The sequence below is a fragment of the Zalophus californianus genome, chromosome 7 (genome assembly GCF_009762305.2).
Source record: "Zalophus californianus isolate mZalCal1 chromosome 7, mZalCal1.pri.v2, whole genome shotgun sequence".
Taxonomy (NCBI): Eukaryota; Metazoa; Chordata; class Mammalia; order Carnivora; family Otariidae; genus Zalophus; species Zalophus californianus.
The window spans coordinates 63024133-63046142 of NC_045601.1; the positions used below are offsets into that span (position 1 = coordinate 63024133).

Consider the following 22010-nt stretch of genomic DNA (forward strand, 5'->3'; position numbering starts at 1 on the left):
CACACACAGCCAGAAAATACATGAACAAAGCTGTTAGAAACCAGATTGGTCTCAGTCTAAAACTGTACTGCCTCTATAATTAATTCTCACATTAAAATGTAGGGGTTTTTTTATTAGCATGCAAAATACATTCTTTTTCTTGCTCTTAAGTTATATGACATATTTTTTTAACTGTTTTATGTGAAACTTTTTAAAAGTGAACTTATTAGAGGCAACTGAGGAGACCCCAGAAGCATGTCAAGGGATGAAGTGCACACGAACGAGTCTCCGGAGTTCAGGCAGTTCCTTCAGCCCTGGTGTGCTCTCAGGGGAACAGACCCAGGCAGAGGTCATGACAGGACACACCTCCCATTTGCCCATGGAGTGAAGGGAATGGAACCATGTTCCACGGTGGAAAACAACATGATAAAACATGGGCTTTGGAAGGACCAACCATTTAAAAAAAATACCATTTGCTGGATGTTTCAGATACACAGAGACTGAAGACCTTTGTATGACTCCATTATCAAGATAATACTCTAGTCCTAGTCAAGAGAGTAGTGTGAGGCCTAATTAGCAAATCCATACAAAAACCATCAAGACTTTCAGAAACCCAACTCTGCATACATACATTACCCAGACCACAGAACGCAGTTAAACAGTAACCTATCTGCAATAAAGTCAGGGTGTTCATTCCTCAAATGCTCAATGAGTACCAACCATGTGTGAGGCACTGAGCCAGACAAAGAAGAACAAAGCGAACCAGATCCTACCACAAAGACAGAACTTTTCCCCTCAGGAAAGTCTCCACCTCATGTGGGGAGACTATGTGCACAGACTACTAGATAACATGGGGAAAGCCTATAATGTATCATTAACACATGCAAATGACTGCAAAACTAGACTTCCCACGGTCTTCCCAATCACAGAAAATGACAACATTATCTCTCCAGTGCCTTAGGCACCTGCCCTGGAATCAGTCTCATGCCTCTCTCACACCCTGTGGCCTGTTCACCATCAAATTCCCTGGGCTCTCCCTTCAAAGTGCAAACAGTAGTTCTCACCACCTCCAGCCCCTCTATCCCAGACCATCATTTTGTCCCTGTCTTATTTGAATACCCTCCTATTAGAGCTTCTACCCCCATCTCTCTACATAAAATGGAGAATTATCATTTCAACACACAGGTCAGGTTATGTTATATCTCTGCTAAACCAACCAAGTATTTCCCATCTCACTGAAAGTAAAAACCAAAACCCTAACAGCAGCCTGCAGGGTGTCACATGTGATCTGGTCTCGTTCGCTGTCCGGGCACAATTGCCTCTGACTTCCTTAATGCTTACAAACACCACTAGTACCTCACACCTTAGGGCTTTGTCTTTGCCGTTCCCTCTGCCTGAAATGCTCTTTGCCAAGCAGCATATGGCTCACTCCTTCACTTTTCAATGGCCCTTTCCAGACCACCCTATTAAAAGGAGGCAATTCCCACCACCACCATGAACAGCACTGCCTACTTCACTCCTCTGTCCTCCACAGCCTTTAATCCCACTGGACACACTCCATTCTTATCTATTTGCTTAGAGTCAGTCTTCTCCAACTAAAATGGAAGTGTCCTAAGGGCAAAGATTTTGTGTTTCATGGTACTGCATCCTCACAATCTACAACAGTGCCTCGTACTTGTAGGCAGTCAATACACAACCGCAGAATGAAGGAATAATTTAAAAAAGAAATTAATAAATGAAAAAGCAAACAAATAGTGAGATTTGTGCAGGGCTAGGGTATTAGATAAGAGACTGGAAAGTCAGAAGGCAGGAACTTACAGGAGAGGAGGGAGGTATGAGACAGAGTATCAAAGGAAGCCCAGAGCCCATGTAAAAACCTGACTCCCAAAAAGGGTGAGACTCAGATTACATGTTCCTATGTTATTTGGCCTTGAATTATAAGTATGTGTGTATGTTTTATCTTTTCTATAAATTATTAGTTAAGGACAGAGACAATATCTCTGATAGTTAATTCCATGTGTCAAACGGACTAGTTCATGGGGTGCCCAGATATTTCATTAAACATTCTTAATGGGTATATCTGTGAGAGTGTTTTGGGTGAGATTAACATTGGAATCAATAGACTGGGTAAAGCAGGGGGCCCTTCCCCAGTGAGGGCGGGGAGCTCATCTGATCACTTCAAGGCCTATATAGAATAAAAGGTTGAGTAAGAAAGATTTTTTTTCTCTCTGCCTGTCTTTAAGCTGCAACATTGGTCTTTTGCCTTCCAACTTGAACTCACAGCAGAACTTACAGCATCCTCTTGCCACAGCATCAGTATAATATCCTGCAAAGGCAGGTTTTCAACACACTGTGCAGATGAATTACGATGCCTTTTAATGGAAGAGCAAGTCAGATCATCTCCAGAGCGCTGCCTGCCATCTAAATATATCTACTCTCGTTATTCCTAGAATCACGACTTATTGTATTAAAGCTGTCTATTCACCAAAGGGGTGTATTTAATTTTTACAACCTAATTGCTCACTCAATGTTAAAAAAAAAAAAAAGGACTGAAAGGTCATCTTCTATGAAAACAATAAAACAATTATGAGAAAGCAGTGAGATACCTATAATAACTTTTTCCTTCATTTTTAAAAATTTAACTAATAGATTTTATTTTTTAGGCCAGTGCTGGGTTCAGAGCAAAAGTGAGTAGAAAGTACAGAGAGGTCCATATTACCCCTCACCACTCCCCATGGACAGCCCCGCCACTATCAACATTCCCCACCAGCGTTGCAAAATTGATGAACAATGACACATCATTATCAACCAGAGCTCATTGTTTATATTCAGGTTTACTCTTAGTGTTCTACATTTTATGATTCTGACAACCATATAATGACAGGTCTGTAGTGGTACAGTATCAAACAGAATAGCAATGCTGCTCCCAAAGATGCCTGTGCTCTATTCGTCCCTCTTTCCCTCCAGCCCCTGGCAATCATTAATCTTGTTGCTGTCTCTGTAGTTTTGCCTCTTCCGGAATGCCAGCCAGAATGCCAGAATTCCATTCTTAGATGGAATCATACAGTTATATGCCTTTTCAGACTGGCTTCTTTCCCTTAGTAACATGCATTCATGGTCCATCCATGTCTTTTCATGGCTTGATAGCTCATTTCTTTTATCACTGAATAATATTCCATTGTATAGAGGTACCACAGTTTATATAATCAGAAATGAGAGACATCATAACTGATACCACAAAATCTGAAGTCTCATAATAGACTACTATGAACAACTGCATACCAACAAATTGGTAACCTAAAAGAAATGGATTAATTCCTAGAAACATACAACTTGCCATTACGGAATCGTGAAGAAATAGAATCTGAACTGACCAATAACAAACAAGGAGAGTAAATCAGTAATTTAAAAACTCCCAAAAAAGACAAGCCCAGGGTCAGGTGGTTTCCCTGGTGAATTCTACCAAACATTTAAAGAAGGAAAATTAATGTTAATCCTTCTTAAATGCTTCCAAAAACATTGAAGAGGACGGAATACTCCCAAACTCATTTTTGAGGCCAGCATTATCCTGATACCAAAGACAGATATGGACACTACAAAGAAGAAAACTATAGGCCTATATCCCTAACCAATATTTGCAAATCATGTATCTAATAAGGGATTAATATCCAAACTACATAAAGAACTCTTACAATTCAATAGCAGTTCCAACATCCTCAACAAAATACAAACCAAATTCAACACCACACTAAAAGGATCATACACCATGATCAAGTGGAATTTATCCCTGAGACATAAGGATGGTTGAACATGTGCAAATTAATAACAGATACAACACATTAATAGAATGAAAAAAATCACATGATCACCTCAATAGATGCATAAAAAGCATTTAATAAAATTTTAGCATCCTTCCATGATAAAACTCTCAACATCCTAGAAGAAAACATAGGCAGTAAGTTCCTTGCCATTGGTTTTGGTGGTAAGTTTTTGGATGTGACACCAAAATAAAGGCAATAAAGATAAGTGAGAGTACTTCAAATAAAAAAGCTTCACACAGCAAAGGAAACTACTAGCAAAGTGAAAAGGCGAGCTATAGAATGAAAGAAAATATTTGCAAATCATGTATCTAATAAGGGATTAATATCCAAACTACATAAAGAACTCTTACAATTCAATAGCAGAAAAACAGACAATCCAATTAAAAAATGGGCAAAGGAACTGAACAGACCTTTTTCCAAAGAAGACATATAGACGGCTAACAGGTACATGAAAAGATGCTCACATCACTAATCATCAGAGAAATGAAAACCAAAATCACAATGAGACGTCACCTCACACCTATTAGGATGGCTATTGTCAAAAAGAGAAGAAATTGCAAGTATTATGGGTACTTGGAGAAAGGGGATGGATAAAGTGGACCAAAGGATGGAGAAAGGATATGGAGAAAGGGACCCTTGTGCACTATTGGTGGAAATGTAAATTGTGCAGCAACTATGGAAAAGAGTATGGATGGTCCTCAAAAAATTAAAAATAGAATATGAGGGGCACCTAGGTGGCTCAGTCATTAAGCGTCTGCCCTCGGCTCAGGTCATGGTCCCAGGGTCCTGAGATCGAGCCCTGCATCGGGCTCCCTGCTCCGCGGGAAGCCTGCTTCGCCCTCTCCCACTCCCCCTGCTTGTGTTCCCTCTCTCATTGTGTCTCTCTCTGTCAAATAAATAAACAAAATCTTTAAAAAAAATAGAATATGATCCAACAATCCCACTTTGGGGTATATATCCAAAATAAGTGAAATCAGGATCTTGAAGAGATATCTGCACTCCCATGATCACTGTAGCATCATTTGCAATAGTCATGACATGGAAACAATCTACATGTCCTTTAATGGATGAATGGGTAAAAAAGAAATGGATATATGTGTACACACACACACATATACATACACACAAAATATTATTCACCCATGAAACAGAAGGAAATCCTTCCATTTGCAACATGGATGAACCCTGATGGCACCATGCTAAGTGAAATAAATCAGACAGAGAAAGACAAATACTGTCTGATCTCACTTATATGTATGTATAATTTTAAAAAGCCAAAATCATAGAGGCAGAATGTTGGTTGCCAGGGGCTAGAAAATGGAAGAAATGGAGAGATGTTGGTTGAAGGATCTAAACTTCCAGTTAAAAGATGAGTAACTTCTGGGAATCTAATGTATAGCACAGCAACTAAACTAACAATAAATTAACAATAGTATGTGTAGGCATGGAAGTTGCTAAGAGAGATCTTAATAGTCCCCCCCCATCTCCTACCCACCCCCCCACAAAGGCAACTATGTTAAGTAATGAATGTGTTAACTAACCTTATTGTGGTAACGGTTTTACAACACATTGTGTGTATCAAATTATCACACTGTATACTTTAAACTTATACAACGTTATATGAAATTTTATCTCCATAAAGATAAAACACAAAAATTAAAATTAAAATGGAACTGTGTTTCTGCATTGTTATTTTCCACATCAGTGCTCCTCAAAGTAGGCTGTCTTCAAACTGCTTCTTGTACATCTGACCCAAGGTAAGAAATCCTTGCCAGAATACAAATGAACTCATTATTTGCTTCCTTGAGAAAGATTTCCTGTGAAAAATGCTAGCTGAACTAACACGGTGTCTCATAATGTAGCTGCTTTACATTCGGTAGCTCATCAGCATGGACAGTTAACAAGCATTTCTCAGACTGGCACTGGTCCACGGACCACAGGTAGCACTAATCAATATTTTTATATATTACCCATGAGATTTTGACTTCCTTTCCCACACTATACTGAAACCAACTTCTTAAAGAACAGTACACTTTTCTGCATCCTCCTCAGTCTTCTACAGAACATATCAATCCTTGAAATTCCTTTTTTTTCTGGCTTTGATTAAAATGTACATGCTGATTATCTTTATATATCTTTGACTCTTCCTTTTTTGTCCCCTTGGCCATATGCTCATTCTCTTTCTGCCACTTGAGTAAAGGCATCCTTTAGGTTCTAACTACAGATATATTTTTTTCTGTATTTTTCTATATTTTTTCTGCTCTTTTCCCTCCTGATATGCAATCTTCTATATCCCCAAGGTCTCAACCTTCACCTCTTATGCAGAAGCTGCAGTGGTGATGTTTTTTGTATCCCTTGCAACATCCAGCACAAACATTTTTGCATATAGTAGATGCTCGGTAAATGCCTATGGAATTGAGAAAGGAGTGAATTATGTGTAGGATTTGCCACTATTATCAAGCATAGAGTTAATTTGTTCTTACCATATTAGAGAAGCACATTGATTTGTTAAGTAGCAATAGTTACTGTATTGAAAATATTAAATAAAATTAAATATTGAACACTAAGTGAAATCGAAGAAAATTAAAATGGAAATGGTTAAAATACTTAAAATAAAAAATATTAGAGGCAAATAATTTTATAGTTGCAGAGAGCAAAATTAATTTATTATCAGGAAAGGAATATAGCAGAAATACAATGATCTTAATATTGGATTTTTTACCTTTTTCTATTGTCAAAAATTCATCATTTCAAAATTCAAATAGTGAAAATAGATAGCTAACCCTACAAATTATCTTCTTAATGGTTTTGCTATCAAAACTCAAAAAAGGAAATACACTTTTAGAAAACATCGTCTATCTGAATACCTTTCCCATATTCTTCTTAATCTGCCCATTAGTCTTAAACTTCCTTCAGCTCCCCACCCTCCCTTACAAGGGGTCTTCACAATATTTTCAAAGCTGATAAAACCTCATTCTTTAGCCATACTTTTTAATTCCTAACAGATACTGCTCTACTTTTTAATAATTTTTATAAATAGATTTTATAAAATTAAATATTAAAACAAGTATTCATTTGATGGAAAACAATGATCAGTTTACCATAGAATGCATAACTCAAATGTACTATAATAATGATGTTTTGGTATCTCTGTGACTGACGCATGAAATACATGTTAGGGAAAGGAAAGAACACAGCTGTGTGCAAATATGCAAGAATTAGCAATGCTGCTGTTTCAACATAAACACCCAGTAACCAAAGAACTCAATAGTGCTTGTTGAACCTCAAAGAAATTAATCACAGGACAGGCCAGTGTAAAATGGACTATGGAAAATATTGAACATCATGGGATTTAATTTTCGTGACACTCATGCACCAGTTAAATAACGGCAGAGTAATGCTTTACTCTTTAGGACAGCAGTAGTGATTTACATGCTTATAGTAACTATAATAAAGATAAACTAAAAATAATTACTATATGTATGGAAGGATTTGGAGGTTATTTTTCTAGTATTTGTAGTCATGTCTTTTCTGCAAAGGATGGGTAGTTGTAAGTAGCCCCCAGCTAAAATTTAATTTCTGAGGGCTGTACTGATCAGACTGTGACAATATTCCTGTAAACAAAATGAGTAAATCAAAATTACAGCATGGTGCCCCGTGCCTGCTCAGAATGTGTAAGGAAGAAAGCCCTGGCAGGGTGACTGAATGAAAGACAAAAACTGTTAAGAGTACTTTAACATTCACACAGTACCTGAGGGCTTACAAAGGACACTTATTTTTATTCTTAATTTTAGTTTTTTAAGCCCAAAGATCATGTCCTGGAAGCCTACAGGGGGATTCCAGAAGGGATGGAAACCGAGGAGCAGGCTAGGGATAAAGGCAGGAGGCTGCAGGCTCAATGGCTGGCACCAAAATAGCTGCCAATGTTATGTTGCTGTTTATCCTTAATGTTTGATAAACACAATATGTCTCATATAGGATTTCTGAGAAACAGGAATGTTAATGGAGCGCCTATAAAACCACCAAACAGGAAGCCGGAGGAGCCCAACACTGATCTCATGCATATGTTTTAAGGTCAGCAGTGCGATGACCTCCAAGTCCCGACAGGACACTGTCTTAGGAAAGAAGACAAACGAATGTGTTAAACAGATAACATGTCACGGGGGTTCTTGGGGGCGGGGTGCGGATTCGGAGGAAGGGATTGGTGAGGCCCCGCCCACAAGACACAGCAAGAAACGGCGCCAATCAGACTGCAACAGCGGAGAAAGACTATACAGGGTCTGTGGGGTGCCAGGCACTAGAGCAGGTGCTGGGATGCAATGATCAGAAAAGCAAAAAACATTGATCCTTTCTCTGCCCTCCAGGGGGAATTTCAAGTGCTCACACTCAGCATTCCCGCTTAGCCAGCTTCCTTCAAATGCCTTGCGGCTGCTCTTTTCCCAACACCTTCCGTGCCTCGGGGCTGTGGCGGGTGTGGACCCCTTGCTCCCGCGATCCCTGATCCTCCAGCCAGGGACCTCCCTCGTTCCTGAGTCTTTAGTCTCCCTCATCCCCCCATCGCACCGGCCCCGCGGATTCTGCCTCCTGCGACCCATCCATTCTTACCTCCTGCGAACCACTCCTCACACACACACATCCTCTTCTCTTCCCCAATCGCTCCTTCATCCCCTTACTTAACCACTCTTCATGCTCTTGGTGTCCATTATTTCAATCTGAGGCTCCTTTTCTTTGTTTTTAAAATGGAGATGATAATGATAATACCCATCTTACAGGTTTCTTTAGAAGATAAAATGGTTGATACACAGTAAGCACTCAGAATAACTGCCTGTACCACAGTAAATACTCAGTTAATAGTAGTTATGATTATTGTTCTTATCGACTGAGAATGCCAGAAAGAGGAAGAGGGATAAAAACAAGGCTCAGGCCCCAAAACATCATCCCAAACCTCTAATACCAATTACATACAATGTAGTTTCTTGCTCATTTGTCGGTATCTCCTACGAGACGACGAATTCATTCTGTCTAGAAAATAGTAGGAAGGTAACAAATGCTTATTGAATTTCAAAAACATTTATGTCTAACTCTGTATCATATACTCATTTAATAGCTTCTTATGCCATTTCAATCAAATAGTGACTGGATACTTTGATTATGAAAATATATAGAACATAGATTATTTTTTTTAATCATGACTTTATCCTCTTCTCTCAATACTAAAAAATTACATAGGCAGAGCATGCTCATTCTCTAATGGAAAATGATGCTCAAATATTTAACTTTCCAAAATGTCATATTTGAATCACTTTACCATCACATATGCAAAGCTATGTTAGACAGTCAAGACATCTGCTTCCTTGGCCAGAAAGTGTAGGCGTTCATGAAGATTGAAGCTAGAGATAGCAAATGTTAAAACAACAGCCTCCAGAAGCTGCAGGGTGGCCCACAGCCCAGGGCTGCCCACACTGGGGCCCTGCGACTTCTGTGTCCCCAGTCAGAGGGGCTGCCTTAGGTAGGAAGGTAAGGGGCTGCCTCCTCCCACCTCTCACACTCTAGATCACAAGGCCCTAATTTCTCCTGTGACCTCTGGTACAGTACCTTCTCCATTCAACTTTGTTCAATAGCACTTTGGTGGACTTGACTAGTTTTCACCCAACCACAGGCCCTCTCAAAGAAGTTCTTCGTGAAAGAGGCTGCGACACATGATACATAATCTTTAATTCCTTTTAAAAGAATTTTCCAGCTTTGAGATATAATCGACATCAACACTGTGTAAGTTTAAGGTAAACAACATGATGATTTAATACACACGTATATTGTGAAATGATTACCACAATAAGGTTAGTTAGTACATCCATCACCTCATATTGTTACCTTTTCCTGTATGTACGATGAGCGTGCATGCGCATGCACGTGTGTGGTAAGGATTTGTAAGATCTACTCTTTTAGCAACTTTCAAGTCCATGATACAATATCGTTAACTATAGGCACCATGCTGTAATTAGGCCCCCAGAGCACATTCATCTCATAACTGGAAACGTACACATACTAACTGCCCACATATCCCCCACTTCACCCACTCCCCACCCCCTGGCAAATACCATTCTACCCTCTGTTTTCATAAGTGAGGTCATACAGTATTCGTCTTTCTCTGTCTGACTTATTTCACTTAGCATAATGCTCTCATGGTTCATCCATGTTGTTACAAATAATAGCATTTCCTTCTTTCTTATGGGTACACACACACACACACACACACACACACACACACACACTACATTTTCTCTATTCATCTGTGGACAGACACTTATGCTGTTTCCATATCTTGCCTACCATGAATAATGCTGCCAAGAACGTGGGAGATATCCCTTCAAGATCCTGATTTCATTTCCTTTCAATATATAACCAGATGTGGGGTTATTGGATCATATGGTAATTCTATTTTTTTCATTTTTTGAGGAACCACCATATCATTTTCTGTAGTAGCTGCACTAATTTACATTCCTACCAGCAGTGTGGAAGGGTTCCCTTTTCTCCACGTCTTCATCAACACTTGTTATTTCTTGTCTTGGTAATGGTCATCCTAACAGGAACGAGGTGATATGTCATCGTGGTTTTGACTTGCATTTCCCTGATGATTAGTGATGTTGAGCTTATTGCTGTTCATGCTCATGTACCTGTGGGCCATTTGTATATCTTCCTTGAAAAAATGTCTATTCAGATCCTTTGCCCACTTCTTAATCACAGTATTTATCTTGGGTTTGTTTGGTTGTTTTGGTTTGTTTTGTTTTGTTTTGTTTTTGCTATTGAGTCGCATGAGTTCCTTATATATTTCAGCTATTAATGCCTTAACAGATAGCTGTGTAAATATTTTCTCCCATTCCACAGGCTGTCCTTTCATTCTGTTGATCTTTAATTCCTTGAGAAAGACAAGCTACAGTTTAAGGTTTCAGAAAAGGGGGACACTGAATATGAATTTAGGGAGGTGGCAGAGGGTGGACTGGGTAAGGCTTCATGAAAAATTTCACACTCGTTAGTTTTGATAAACCGTGGAAGATGGACAGAGTAAACTAAGATGAGTAGGAGGCTAGGGTAGAAAGAATGGTCATTAGCAAGGCCAAGAAGTGGAAAGACCCTCAGGTGCAATGAAGTGTATCTGGAGAACAGTCTGCTGCAACCTCAAATGAACAGATGGGGGAACAAAGATGAAGATGGATGATAATGACACAGCATGAAGGCACACTCCACTCTGGGAGTCTGGCAAATGTGCAAGTGAGGAGCTCTGGAGGATCTGAGCAGGGGAGTGAAAGCTAACCACGCAGTCATTTGCACAATGGTTTGCAAAGGGACACCGGTAGAGGAGAAAAGTTAGATGGCTACTGGAATGTTCTAAGTAAGAAGGAAGGAGGTGTCAGATTCAGAAAATGAAAAGATGGGAAAAGACAGAACCAAAGTCATTGTGACCCATCAAAAGGTGAGCAAGGCTGCAACCTGGTGAACCCAAAAAGATAAACTGTTATCTCTTCCCCCAAGTAGCTAGGCAGAGCATGACCAGGATTCTCAGTTTAGTGCAAGGAGTGAAACAGCTATTGTTTATTGAAAGTCTACTGTGTGTCAGAGACAGTGCTTAGTGCATTATATACTTTATCTCATTTAAGTCTTTACGTCAAGCCATTCCAAGAGTTGTGCTTTATGATCACCAATTTACAGATGAAAAAACACAGATTCACAGAAGTAAGATGACTCACCTATGCTTAGAGAATAGAGAGTAAAGAGGATTAATAACCAAGAGCTATTAATTAGAATAGCACCTATTTGCCGGACACTGGGGAGCAATGACCAACGGAGAGACCATTCCTGCTGCTATATTCAAACACAGACCTGACTTGTAAGCTCTTCCCTTTCTTCCTCCTGCCCCTGCTTCCACTCGTAAAAGAAGTCCCTGGTCTGAATTGGTTAATAGCATTTGACTATTGCCACGTTGTGCTTACACTGTGGATACTAAGCCTACTTTCTATTTTTTAAAAATCATGATTACTTGGCTGAAAAATGTTTTCACTTTTTCTTTTAAAATGCTGATAATCACAGGAAGCTACGGTACTTTGTGCTCAACTGTTTGTTATTTATATTTTAAGCAAGAAAAGCTGGTACCAACTCTCAGATCGACGTAAAGAAGCAGTTTACATCAAAACTCGGGCCTTCTCACTCTTGCAGTACTACCTTTCCTGAATCAAAACAATTTTGATTCAAAATAAACTGCCAGATGTCAAAGTACAAAGTGCCAAAGTCTAATTTATAGGAAGGTACTTAATTAACTTGAACAGATTACACTAGAAAGAAAAATCCATCAATAATTTGCATATTTTTTATATTCAAGATATTAAGAATTTAAATGTACATGGGATTCTATGACAATTAGAAAACTTTGCCTCATCCACTTAATAAATATTTATTGAGCACTAAGCCGGAAGCAACACTATAAGTGCTGTGAGAGATACAGAAATTACTAAAGCAGGATACTATTTCCAGGTGTTTCAGTGTGGTAGAGCATACGACACAAGGAAAACAAACATAATTCTAGTTTAGGTCATGTGGTTGTTGGAAGACAATTCTCCATGGGTCTCTTGCATTTTTGCATGTATTGTGAGTGAGGCACTGACTTTCCTTTGTTCTGAACTCTCTTTTCAAGGATATTTCTATAGCAAACAGCTCTGGAGGACAGAGTGGTATCCCCCTTAGGAGTAAAGGGCAGTTTTGCTTACAATCCTGAAAGATACAGTGTCTCTTTACAGAGCAAAGGGTAGGCATGCTTACAGTCTGGTATAATAATGTGTCCCTCCAGAACAAAAAACAGATATGTTTCCTAACCATTATTAAAGATTTGGGTTTCCTGAACTCAACGATCCTCTCTGGTAAGGCAGTATTTTGTATGCAGTAATGGAAGCTGGCCCTCTTCATGTCACCTATGGGACCAGAGGCTCAGGGAATAGGTGCAAATAAGCTGAGACTCACAGACTGCTGTTGCTATGAGTCATAAACTGTCCTTTGTCTCTGACTTTGGAGTCTCATGTCTTCTACCCACATCTATGAAACTGTGTTAGGCTAACTTGCTGGCTTGCAAGTAGGATAAAATCTCAGTCTCGACAGTTCTTGACAGCAGGAGGTTGCAAAAATGGCAACAAATTCATTCCCTTTCTGCATCTCTGCCCTTTGGTATACCCTCTTATGCTGACTCTGGGCTTGGCCATGTAACTTCCTTGGCCAATGGGACATCAGAAAACATGACGCAAATAGAAGACTGAAAAGTACCTATCCACTGAGGCTTACGCTCTTGCTGGCTGTTTTTAGAATTTAGTTTTCATGTGAAAAAGCCCAGGCTAGCCGGTTTGTGAGAAATATGTGCCCAGTGTCCCCCAGCACCTCAGCCAAGAGCCTCACAATCACCAGACATGTGAACAAGGCCAATTCATGTCATCCAGCCTCCAGCCAACAGTCCAGTTAACTGCTGGAGTGAGAATGAATCCAGCATTGATCAGTAGGGCTGACCGACCAGAGGAACTGTTCAGCTTCTAGGTTTTGAAGTGGTTCGTTATGCGACAAAAACTAAGAAAAGGGCAGAGGACAAGGGAAAAACTACTTCTAGTACAATACCTATATTACAAATGCCACAGGGCTCAGTGTATGTCTGGTTAAATATTGTAACTCCAGCACTCAACACTGTGCCTAGAAAAGAGCTAAAAGTGCCCACTGTTCCAGCTTTGTTTTGGTTTCTGCATCTGAATACTTACGACAAAAGTCACTTAATTTTCACCTCACAGGCAGGTTGTGAGCTTACAGGGACTGTGTATGAATCTAGCAGGGCACACGGTGCAAGGGAAAAAGCAGAATTCTCTCCTCCAGGAAACATGTTCCTGTGTGTGAAAAGCAGCTCTTCCACCTACTATCTGGCAGTCATTGGGTGGGTCATTTAAACATATTGCACTTCAGAGGTGCCTGGGTGGCTCCGTCGGTTAAGGATCTGCCTTCGGCTCAGGTCGTGATCCCAAGGTCCTGGGATGGAGCCCCGAGTCCGGGCTCCCTGCTCGGTGGAGAGTCTGCTTCTCCCTCACCCTCTGCCTGCTGCTCTCCCTGCTTGTGCTCTCTCTCTCAGTCAAGTAAATGGATAAAATCTTAAAAAAACATATTGCACTTCAGTTTCCTTAACTGCACCATGGGAATAATAAAGCTTTCTTCGCAAGCTTTGTACCACAGGTGTTATAAAGGAGGCCCTCTCTGAGTATCGGGGCATTGTGGTAGAAGAGATGAAAGCCTGGGAGTAGCAGTAAACACTGTTAAAGGCCAACAAGTGACAAGCACTTACTCACACGCTTTCTCTCTCACATACACACATGTACAAAATCAAACCATTTCCCAAAGTTAAATTAAAAAGCTAACTGGCAGAGAACTAAGAGGAGGGAAGCTAAGTAACAACAGGACTATATTGTGGTCTATAGGAAAACAAAACTTAGTATATTATATTATTATATAATTTGCCTGTGTTGTATAGAACAAGCCAAAGTATGTTGTTTGAAAGCCCCCTGAATAATATAACCTTTCTGGAAGATGAATGCCCGACAATGTGTGAGTGTATAAAACGTAACATTATACTAATGCACCTAAAAGGTCAGTTTTCAGATATTCTGCTTCATTTCTGCAGTTGAGAATTAAATCCCTACTTTTTATTTATAGACATTTTAACTACTTTGCTCTTGATCCTCTACCGTGCTAGGTTTCATCATATTTAAAACACTTTAAAAAAAAAGACTTTCTTTTATGATTTGGCATCTTCAAAAATTCTGTTTAACTGCTGGTTGGCAATTGAGTGCATTGATATTGTCTCTTAGACATCAAAACCAAGATTATTATTGGAATTATACAAATCAAACCAAGAAATTACTCATGGGCCTAAGATGGTTTTCTGTAGCATTTTGAGACCTTGGTAAGGGAAATTAAAAAAAAAAATCACAATTTCTATTCTCATTTATATGAGATATGTATGCAAATTTCTTTTTCTACCACTTAAATCATAGGAAGTACTAAATAAATGGCATTTAGTTATGGTTTAGCTATTGTTAACTATAACCATACTGTATATTTTAATCTTTAAAAAAGAATAAACAGGCAAAGACATGAATGGAACTAGAGAGTACAATGCTAAGTGAAACAAGTCCGTCAGAGAAAGACAAATACCGTATGATTTCACTCATATGGGGAACATAAGAAATAAAACAAATGATCATGAGGGGGGAAGAGAGAGAGAGACAAACCAAGAAACAGACTCTTAACTATAGAGAACAAAGGTACTGATCACCAGAGGGGAGGTGGGTGGGGGGTTGGGTGAAATAGATGATGGGGATTAAGGAGCGCACTTGTTGTGATGAGCACCAGGTGTTGTATGAAAGTGTTGAATCACTAGATTGTACGCCTGAAACTAATATTACACTGTATGCTAACTATACTGGAATTAAAATGAAATAAAATAAAATAAAATAAAGCAACAAACATATCACCATGTCTCATTAGCCACTGACAATCAAGCTCTAAAGTTCTACCAAACAAGATCATATGCCTTCAGCAACACACACTTATCAACCATAAACGGCCATGACGCCAATTGTATCTCTATCTCTGGAGCAAATAGTTGGAAAGCATTAAGACAAGAACATGCATAGAAAATAAAAAATCAGAAACGCTACATATTAATGGACATTTTAAATTTTAACAAATTGTTTTACAGATTGTCCTTCTGATCCGGAATCCAGAAACATCCTCTCCCCCAGTTCACACCCCCATCATGGGGCACTACAATGCCACACTGCCTTACCGTGGGATGGTATCAAACACCCCTCAGCTCAAATGCGAAGTCTGATCTCCACTGGAGGGACATCCAGGTGGCCAGACCCGGGAAGATCCCACCAGAACCCCAATCTCATTCTGCCCCAGAAAGGCCCCCAATATTCACAAGGTCTGGGGACTGCCATCAAATGGACTGGTGGTTGCATGCCAGTTCGGGAAACTTTGTCATCCTCCGTGTATGGATATCTTTACAGAAACAAACACACTACCCCAACTTACCCGGAAATAGTCGCTGCATGCTGCCAGGACTGCCTTGTGAGCATGGAATTTCTGTTCCTCGGCAATCAGGGTGATATCACAGAGGATGCCGTCACTTCTCTGCTGATTCAGCGCTGCCAAGACACTATCGTTGTGAGATTCCGAGTGGCAGAGCCTCTGGCCTGTCAGCATTTCTTGAATACTACGAAAGAGAGCAATCACATCAACAGTCTTCCTCTCGCCAGCCCCTGCCACCCCCGTGTGACCTCACCCCTCCAGCACCAGTGTGGGCGGTGCCGATCCCAGCTCGCTACAGGAACGGGACATTCTTGTTCCCACTTCCTTCTCTCTACTCCTCTCTTACCATTCTTTTCTCTAATTCTCTCTTTTCCTAACCCCCTCAGGGTGTCTTTCTCTTTCTTACTAGTGCTTCTCTTTCTGAATTTGTGTTTTGGTGTGTGTCCATCTGTGTCTGTGTATTGGCCCATGTCTGTGGGCCTGTGAGCTTCTGCTTCTGGGCCTCCATCCCCTCAATACGTGCATACATCTCTGAGGGCAGAGCTTTCTCTGGATGTGTATCTGGATGTGTGTACCTATGTGACTGTTTCTTCTCTGTGACCCCCCTTCCCTAACTCTCTAATTCCTTCTCTACCTTTGTACCACCCGTGTGGGGTTAGTGCAAGCTCAGAACCTCATCACCACCATGCACTGATCTAGCACAGAATCCATGGGACCTACGAGACTCATTAGAGATAAAGGAAGTTGCCAAGTCTCCCCACAGGTCACAATGCTACATTAATACATAAAACAATACTGAGTAAATGTTGGTTAGAGAAAAAAGGGCTCCCACTGACCATTCTGTGTAAAAGGCAATTAATTAAACCATGACAGATGATTACTAAACTTGGGAAATTATGTATCATGGGAGAACATCAAAAGAAATGTCATGGTAAATGAAAAAAATCTAAGGCTGATTAAAAAAAACAAAATCTTGCCATTTGTAACAATGTGGATGGAACTGGAGGGTATTATGCTAAACGAAATAAGAGAAAGCGAAATCAGAGAAAGACATGTATCATATGACCTCACTGATATGAGGAATTCTTAATCTCAGGAAACAAACTGAGCGTTGCTGGAGTGGTGGGGGGGTGGGAGGGATGGGGTGGCTGGGTGATAGACATTGGGGAGGGTATGTGCTATGGTGAGCGCTGTGAATTGTGAAGACTGCTGAATCACAGACCTGTACCTCTGAAACAAGTAATACATTATATGTTTAAAAAAAGAGAGAGAGAGAAGATAGTAGGAAGGGAAAAATGAAGGGGGGAAATCAGAGGGGGAGACGAACCATGAGAGACTATGGACTCTGAGAAACAAACTGAGGGTTCTAGAGGGGAGGGGGTGGGGGGATGGGTCAGCCTGGTGATGGGTATTAAAGAGGGCACGTGGCTCAGATGGTTAAGCGTCTGCCTTCGGCTCAGGTCATGATCCCAGAGTCCTGGGATCGAGTCCTGCATCGGGCTCCCTGCTGCTTGGGAGCCTGCTTCTCCCTCTGCCTCTCTCTCTCTCATGAATAAATAAATTTAAAAAAAAATTTTAAAAAATCTTTAAAGAGGGCACGTACTGAATGGAGCACTGGGTGTTATACGTAAACAATGAATCATGGAACACTACATCAAAAACTAAAATGATGTAATGTATGGTGATTAAGATAACATAATAAAATTAAATTCAAAAAAAATCTAAGGCTGAAAGTAAAATACATCTTATATTATCAGCCTTCAATCTCTGCATGTGGTCATTGTACTACATTTAGGAATGACTATACAATTTTATTTTCTGTTCTATTTTTTGAAATTGCTAAATTTACTCATTGTGAAATTTAGCCCTTCTCTCCTTAGCCCATTTTAAAACATTCATCCTATGTCCTTTTAGAACTCCTAAGTAAAACCCCAGATCTTGCCAAAATAATGTGCAAGTGATGCCATAAACACATAATGCACACTGAATGTGTAGTTAGCTATGAACAACTCCAGCCTAGATCTATGAATAGAGTCTCCACAGTGCTCCAAAATCTCAGGAATGGCATTAGACCAGGATGGGTGAGCTGCACCAGTCACAAGTTACTCCCAGAATGAGAACAAGGGCCATCAAGCCTATTTCTGGCCTCTGGACTCTTCTCAAGGCTGAGGGAAGATACCATGGCGATGACTGAACATCGTCTCTCCTATCCTGACAACTCCTGCATTCACTTCTTCCCTCTCAATGTGAAAGAGCTGCTCACGGGAGCCAGGGAGTCGCCACTGGCCCTAGTCTGCATGGTCAGTGTATTTAACAAAGCTCTGCCCAGCCGGGGGTGCCAGTTGGCTGCTGAACTGCCCTTCAACCCAGACCGCCGCCTTACATGGAACCAAATGCTTCCTAGGAAACGCAGAGTACAGCCCCATAAGCTTTACTGGACATTTCTGACTGGGGAGCCTCAGAAATATCAGAACTATTGAAAGAAAAAAAAAAAACTTGACAGGAGGTGATGATATGGGAAGTTCTCGTGGGAAGGTGGGAGGATTATTTTCAGTTGAAACGCAGCAGTGAGTTTTGAAATGGTTACTGTCATCGAATATTCATCTAGCGGCTCCAGCTAGCGCAGACATTTAAAATCAGTAACTGAAAAGCACATTCAAAAGCATAAGTAACTATTTAATACAAATTTCTATGCAAAGCCTGGAAGGGAGATTAATTAGCATCCCTCAATTAAAGAAATAAGGGAATAGAATAGTAACAGAAATAATGTACCAGCTAAAGTAAAGCTTTAGCATAGTTTTTGAAAAATCTTTCTTAGAAAGATGACATCTTTATATATTTCACAGTCTTCCCATGTTCTGTGAAGTATTCTTAGTGATTTATAATTATTAATTCATTAATAATCATCCTAACAACCCTATGAGGCAGGCACTATTCTTATCTCTGTTCTACAGATAAGAAAACCAAAGGTCCAAGATCAGGCATTTTGGGAACCTATCGCCAAGAACACAATAATGTAATTCCCCTTCCTGCTTAAAAAACAACAACAACAACAAAAGACAAAACAAAACACAATGATAAACTGTGAAGAAGATCTCAAAAATCTCTGATTGCAGGGGGGAAAAAAGTCAAAAAGTCCGTATTAACTCTATATTTATAGTATGCATAGTTATCCCAAAATCAAAGCTGCCTTTTAAAAAGAATACACATGAAGATAATAACACGAGATAGTGACAAGAAATACCTGAAATCAGGCTTCAAAAATATTTATCTTTGCACTGCAACTAAGATAAGTTTGGGTATAGAAAACCAGATTCTAATTATTACTCATTTATTTGAAACACTCATTACAAATTTATTTGAAACACTCATTACTTTTCTCTCTTTTAATACCACCTTGAGTGCTAAATAAATGTATTTTAAAATTTCATTTTTAGTGGAACAGTAGAATATGTTAAAATAATTGCCTTAAAGTGTTTCCTTACTCATTTTCCAAATATAGTGCCACGATTCGTGTCCTTATTATCAAGACTGAATCAGTATTTGCATTTCAGGTACCTATTGACAGTGAATAAATCTCACCAGGGAAAGAGCAGCTGTAAACTGAAATTTGGCAAGGAATAAAGGGCTTAGCTCTGAAACAATGGTGATGCTGCACAATTTCACAGGATCATTCAGCTGGGCTTGAAATATTCAAGCTTCAAGAAAACAACATGCTAAATATTTAAGGCAACACTTGGCACAAGATCTCAAATATTTTGGAACCAATATGTTAGGAATCTTTAAAAGCAGAAACAAATACTCCAACATTTGGCAAGAAATAAAGGCCGATTAATCAACAAGTCTTTATTGTATTCTGAAAGTAACTTCCCACTCAACTCTCAGATGTAAATCTGCAAAAGACTTCAACCCTCTAAATGTTAAAGCATGTGTGACCACGGCACACAGCTGGAAAGTGGCAGGCCCATCTGATGAGGGCAATGATCATAAACAAGGAAGGAGGTGAATCAGAGACTATAAAGGACCATGTCTAAATTAAGGTGAGGAACAGATACACGCTTGCAAATGGCTCCGTTGACATCTATAATTTATAGCAAATCAGCACACTCAACCTCCCAACAATGTCCCTCCATTATTCGGGAAACAATGAAGAAGGAAGGAAAAGAATATTCCTAAAACTTCCTAAATTACTGGGAAAAAAAAATACACAAAACATGAAGCACATTTCCCAAGGGTATACAGATTTGAGTGTCATCCTAAAATTGGGAAAGATCATCTGTGGAAGCAATGTTGCCACCTTAAAACTCACAGGTAAGTGCAGAAGGTGACCTGGCTTCCCCAGTAGTCTTTCCTCTGAGGAATCCCCTAGAACTACACCCTCCAATACAATAGCCAATAGCTACAGGTGGATATTGGCCACCTGAAATGGGCGTAATCCAAATTGAGATGTGTTGTAAGCATAAAATGCACTCATGCACTTGATGTCAGATGTAGTACGAAAAAAGAATGCAAAGTATCTCATTAATATTTTTATACTGATTCCATGGTAATATAAAAATATTTGCGGTGTCCTGGGTTAAATAAACTATATGGTTAAATTCATTTTACCTGTTTCCTTGTACTTTTTAAAAAATGTTAACTACTTGAGAATTTTTAATTATACATATGGTTCACATTATGGTCATATCAGACAGTGTACAAGTTCCCAGGGGGACCTGTCCCTCATTCCTTTCCACCTGAACTCTATAAGGGCTTCGGGTAGCCCCTCAGGCTGCTGAGGAGCATGGCTGTTCCCGCATCTCACAGGGCACAGCCTCTGCCAGTACCACATGGGAAGCCCCAGACTCTCTGAGCAGCAGATTGCTCTTTCGTGATGCCAGGGAGCATTTGATTGGCCATATGTCAGCGTTCAGTAACAGGGAGATAAATAAATGAGCTCTCAGGGATCAGGACTCTTCATGACTTCAAGTCTTTAACTTTCATTCTGGAATTGATGGCAAAAACTAAAAAAAATCAAATGCAGAACACAATGTTCCTAACCCGGTACATCCCCTACTCTGAGGGAAGCTCAGCCAGAGTGCAAATCACTCCTTCTAGTTTATAGAGTTAACGTTTTTGATAGAAATCTCACAGGGTCTCATTTACATAAAGTAAATTTTGACTGAGTTTAGTCAGTTTTTAAGATGGAAATTCCAAAACAGCTATCTGGATTTTAAACACCTGCATTTCAAATTTTAAAATTAAAGTCATTTTCTGTATCAGTGTTTACCTACTACTTAGATATACAAAATATATGCAAGTCGTTTTCAAGTAAGGCCACCAATAAGGCATTGAAAATTATAAATCAAATGCAGGCATTTCTCAAATAGACTACACAAGAAAGAAAAGACTGAACAGAACAAACCTGACAGTACTAGGATTATTCATGATTATCTCAGTTCAATATACTGATGAATTATCAGGTGAGTGCCCTAGTCACTTCAACTCCACAGTCAAAATATTTCTATACAAATTAAAAACATTAATATTACAACAGCCCTATTATTTAAGTGGGCAGGCTGTTAACCCCATAATGGAACTCAATTTTCTTTTTTATAGAACACTTTACTTATTTTTTTTAAAAGGATTTTTTTTTTTTAAGATTTTATTTATTTGACACAGAGAGACAGCCAAAGAGGGAACACAAGCAGGGGGAGTGGGAGAGGGAGAAGCAGGCTTCCCGCAGAGCAGGGAGCCTGATATGGGGCTCGATCCCAGGACCCTGGGATCATGACCTGAGCCGAAGGCAGACGCTTAACGACTGAGCCACCTAGGTGCCCCTACAGAACACTTTAAAATTCGTAAATACCTTAAAATGAATGCCAAACAACTAATAGCAATGGTCAAAATAATAAGCAAAGAGGACATAATATGCTTAGAGAATGATTAAGAAGTCTTTAATTATACACAAAGGAACTTAATGATAAATGAATAGTTTTGTTTCATTCTTCCCTTCATTCATTCACTCAACAAACATTTACTTATCCTATGCCAGGTACTGTGCTAGATACTGGAGATCAAATGGTGAACAAACTAAACTTTGTAGCAACCCCTGTGGAACAT

General features: G+C 39.7%; 1 protein-coding gene across 12 annotated transcripts in view; it reads right to left on the reverse strand.

Annotated features, from left to right (window-relative positions):
• Positions 1-22010, reverse strand: part of KLHL32 (kelch like family member 32) — a 253062-nt gene that overhangs the window by 181915 nt on the left and 49137 nt on the right. For 9 of the 12 annotated variants that reach the window (XR_003521410.2, XR_003521411.2, XM_027602058.2 and 6 more), the window contains one exon: positions 15912-16092. Coding sequence is in view for 9 of the 12 variants with exons in the window: in XM_027602058.2 (XP_027457859.1) it covers positions 15912-16092 (181 nt within the window). In the remaining 3 variants the exon portion in view is untranslated. Of the gene's footprint in view, positions 1-15660; positions 15811-15911; positions 16093-22010 lie in introns of those variants that run through there. The other 3 variants (XM_027602071.2, XM_027602069.2, XM_027602063.2) reach the window with 2 other exon arrangements.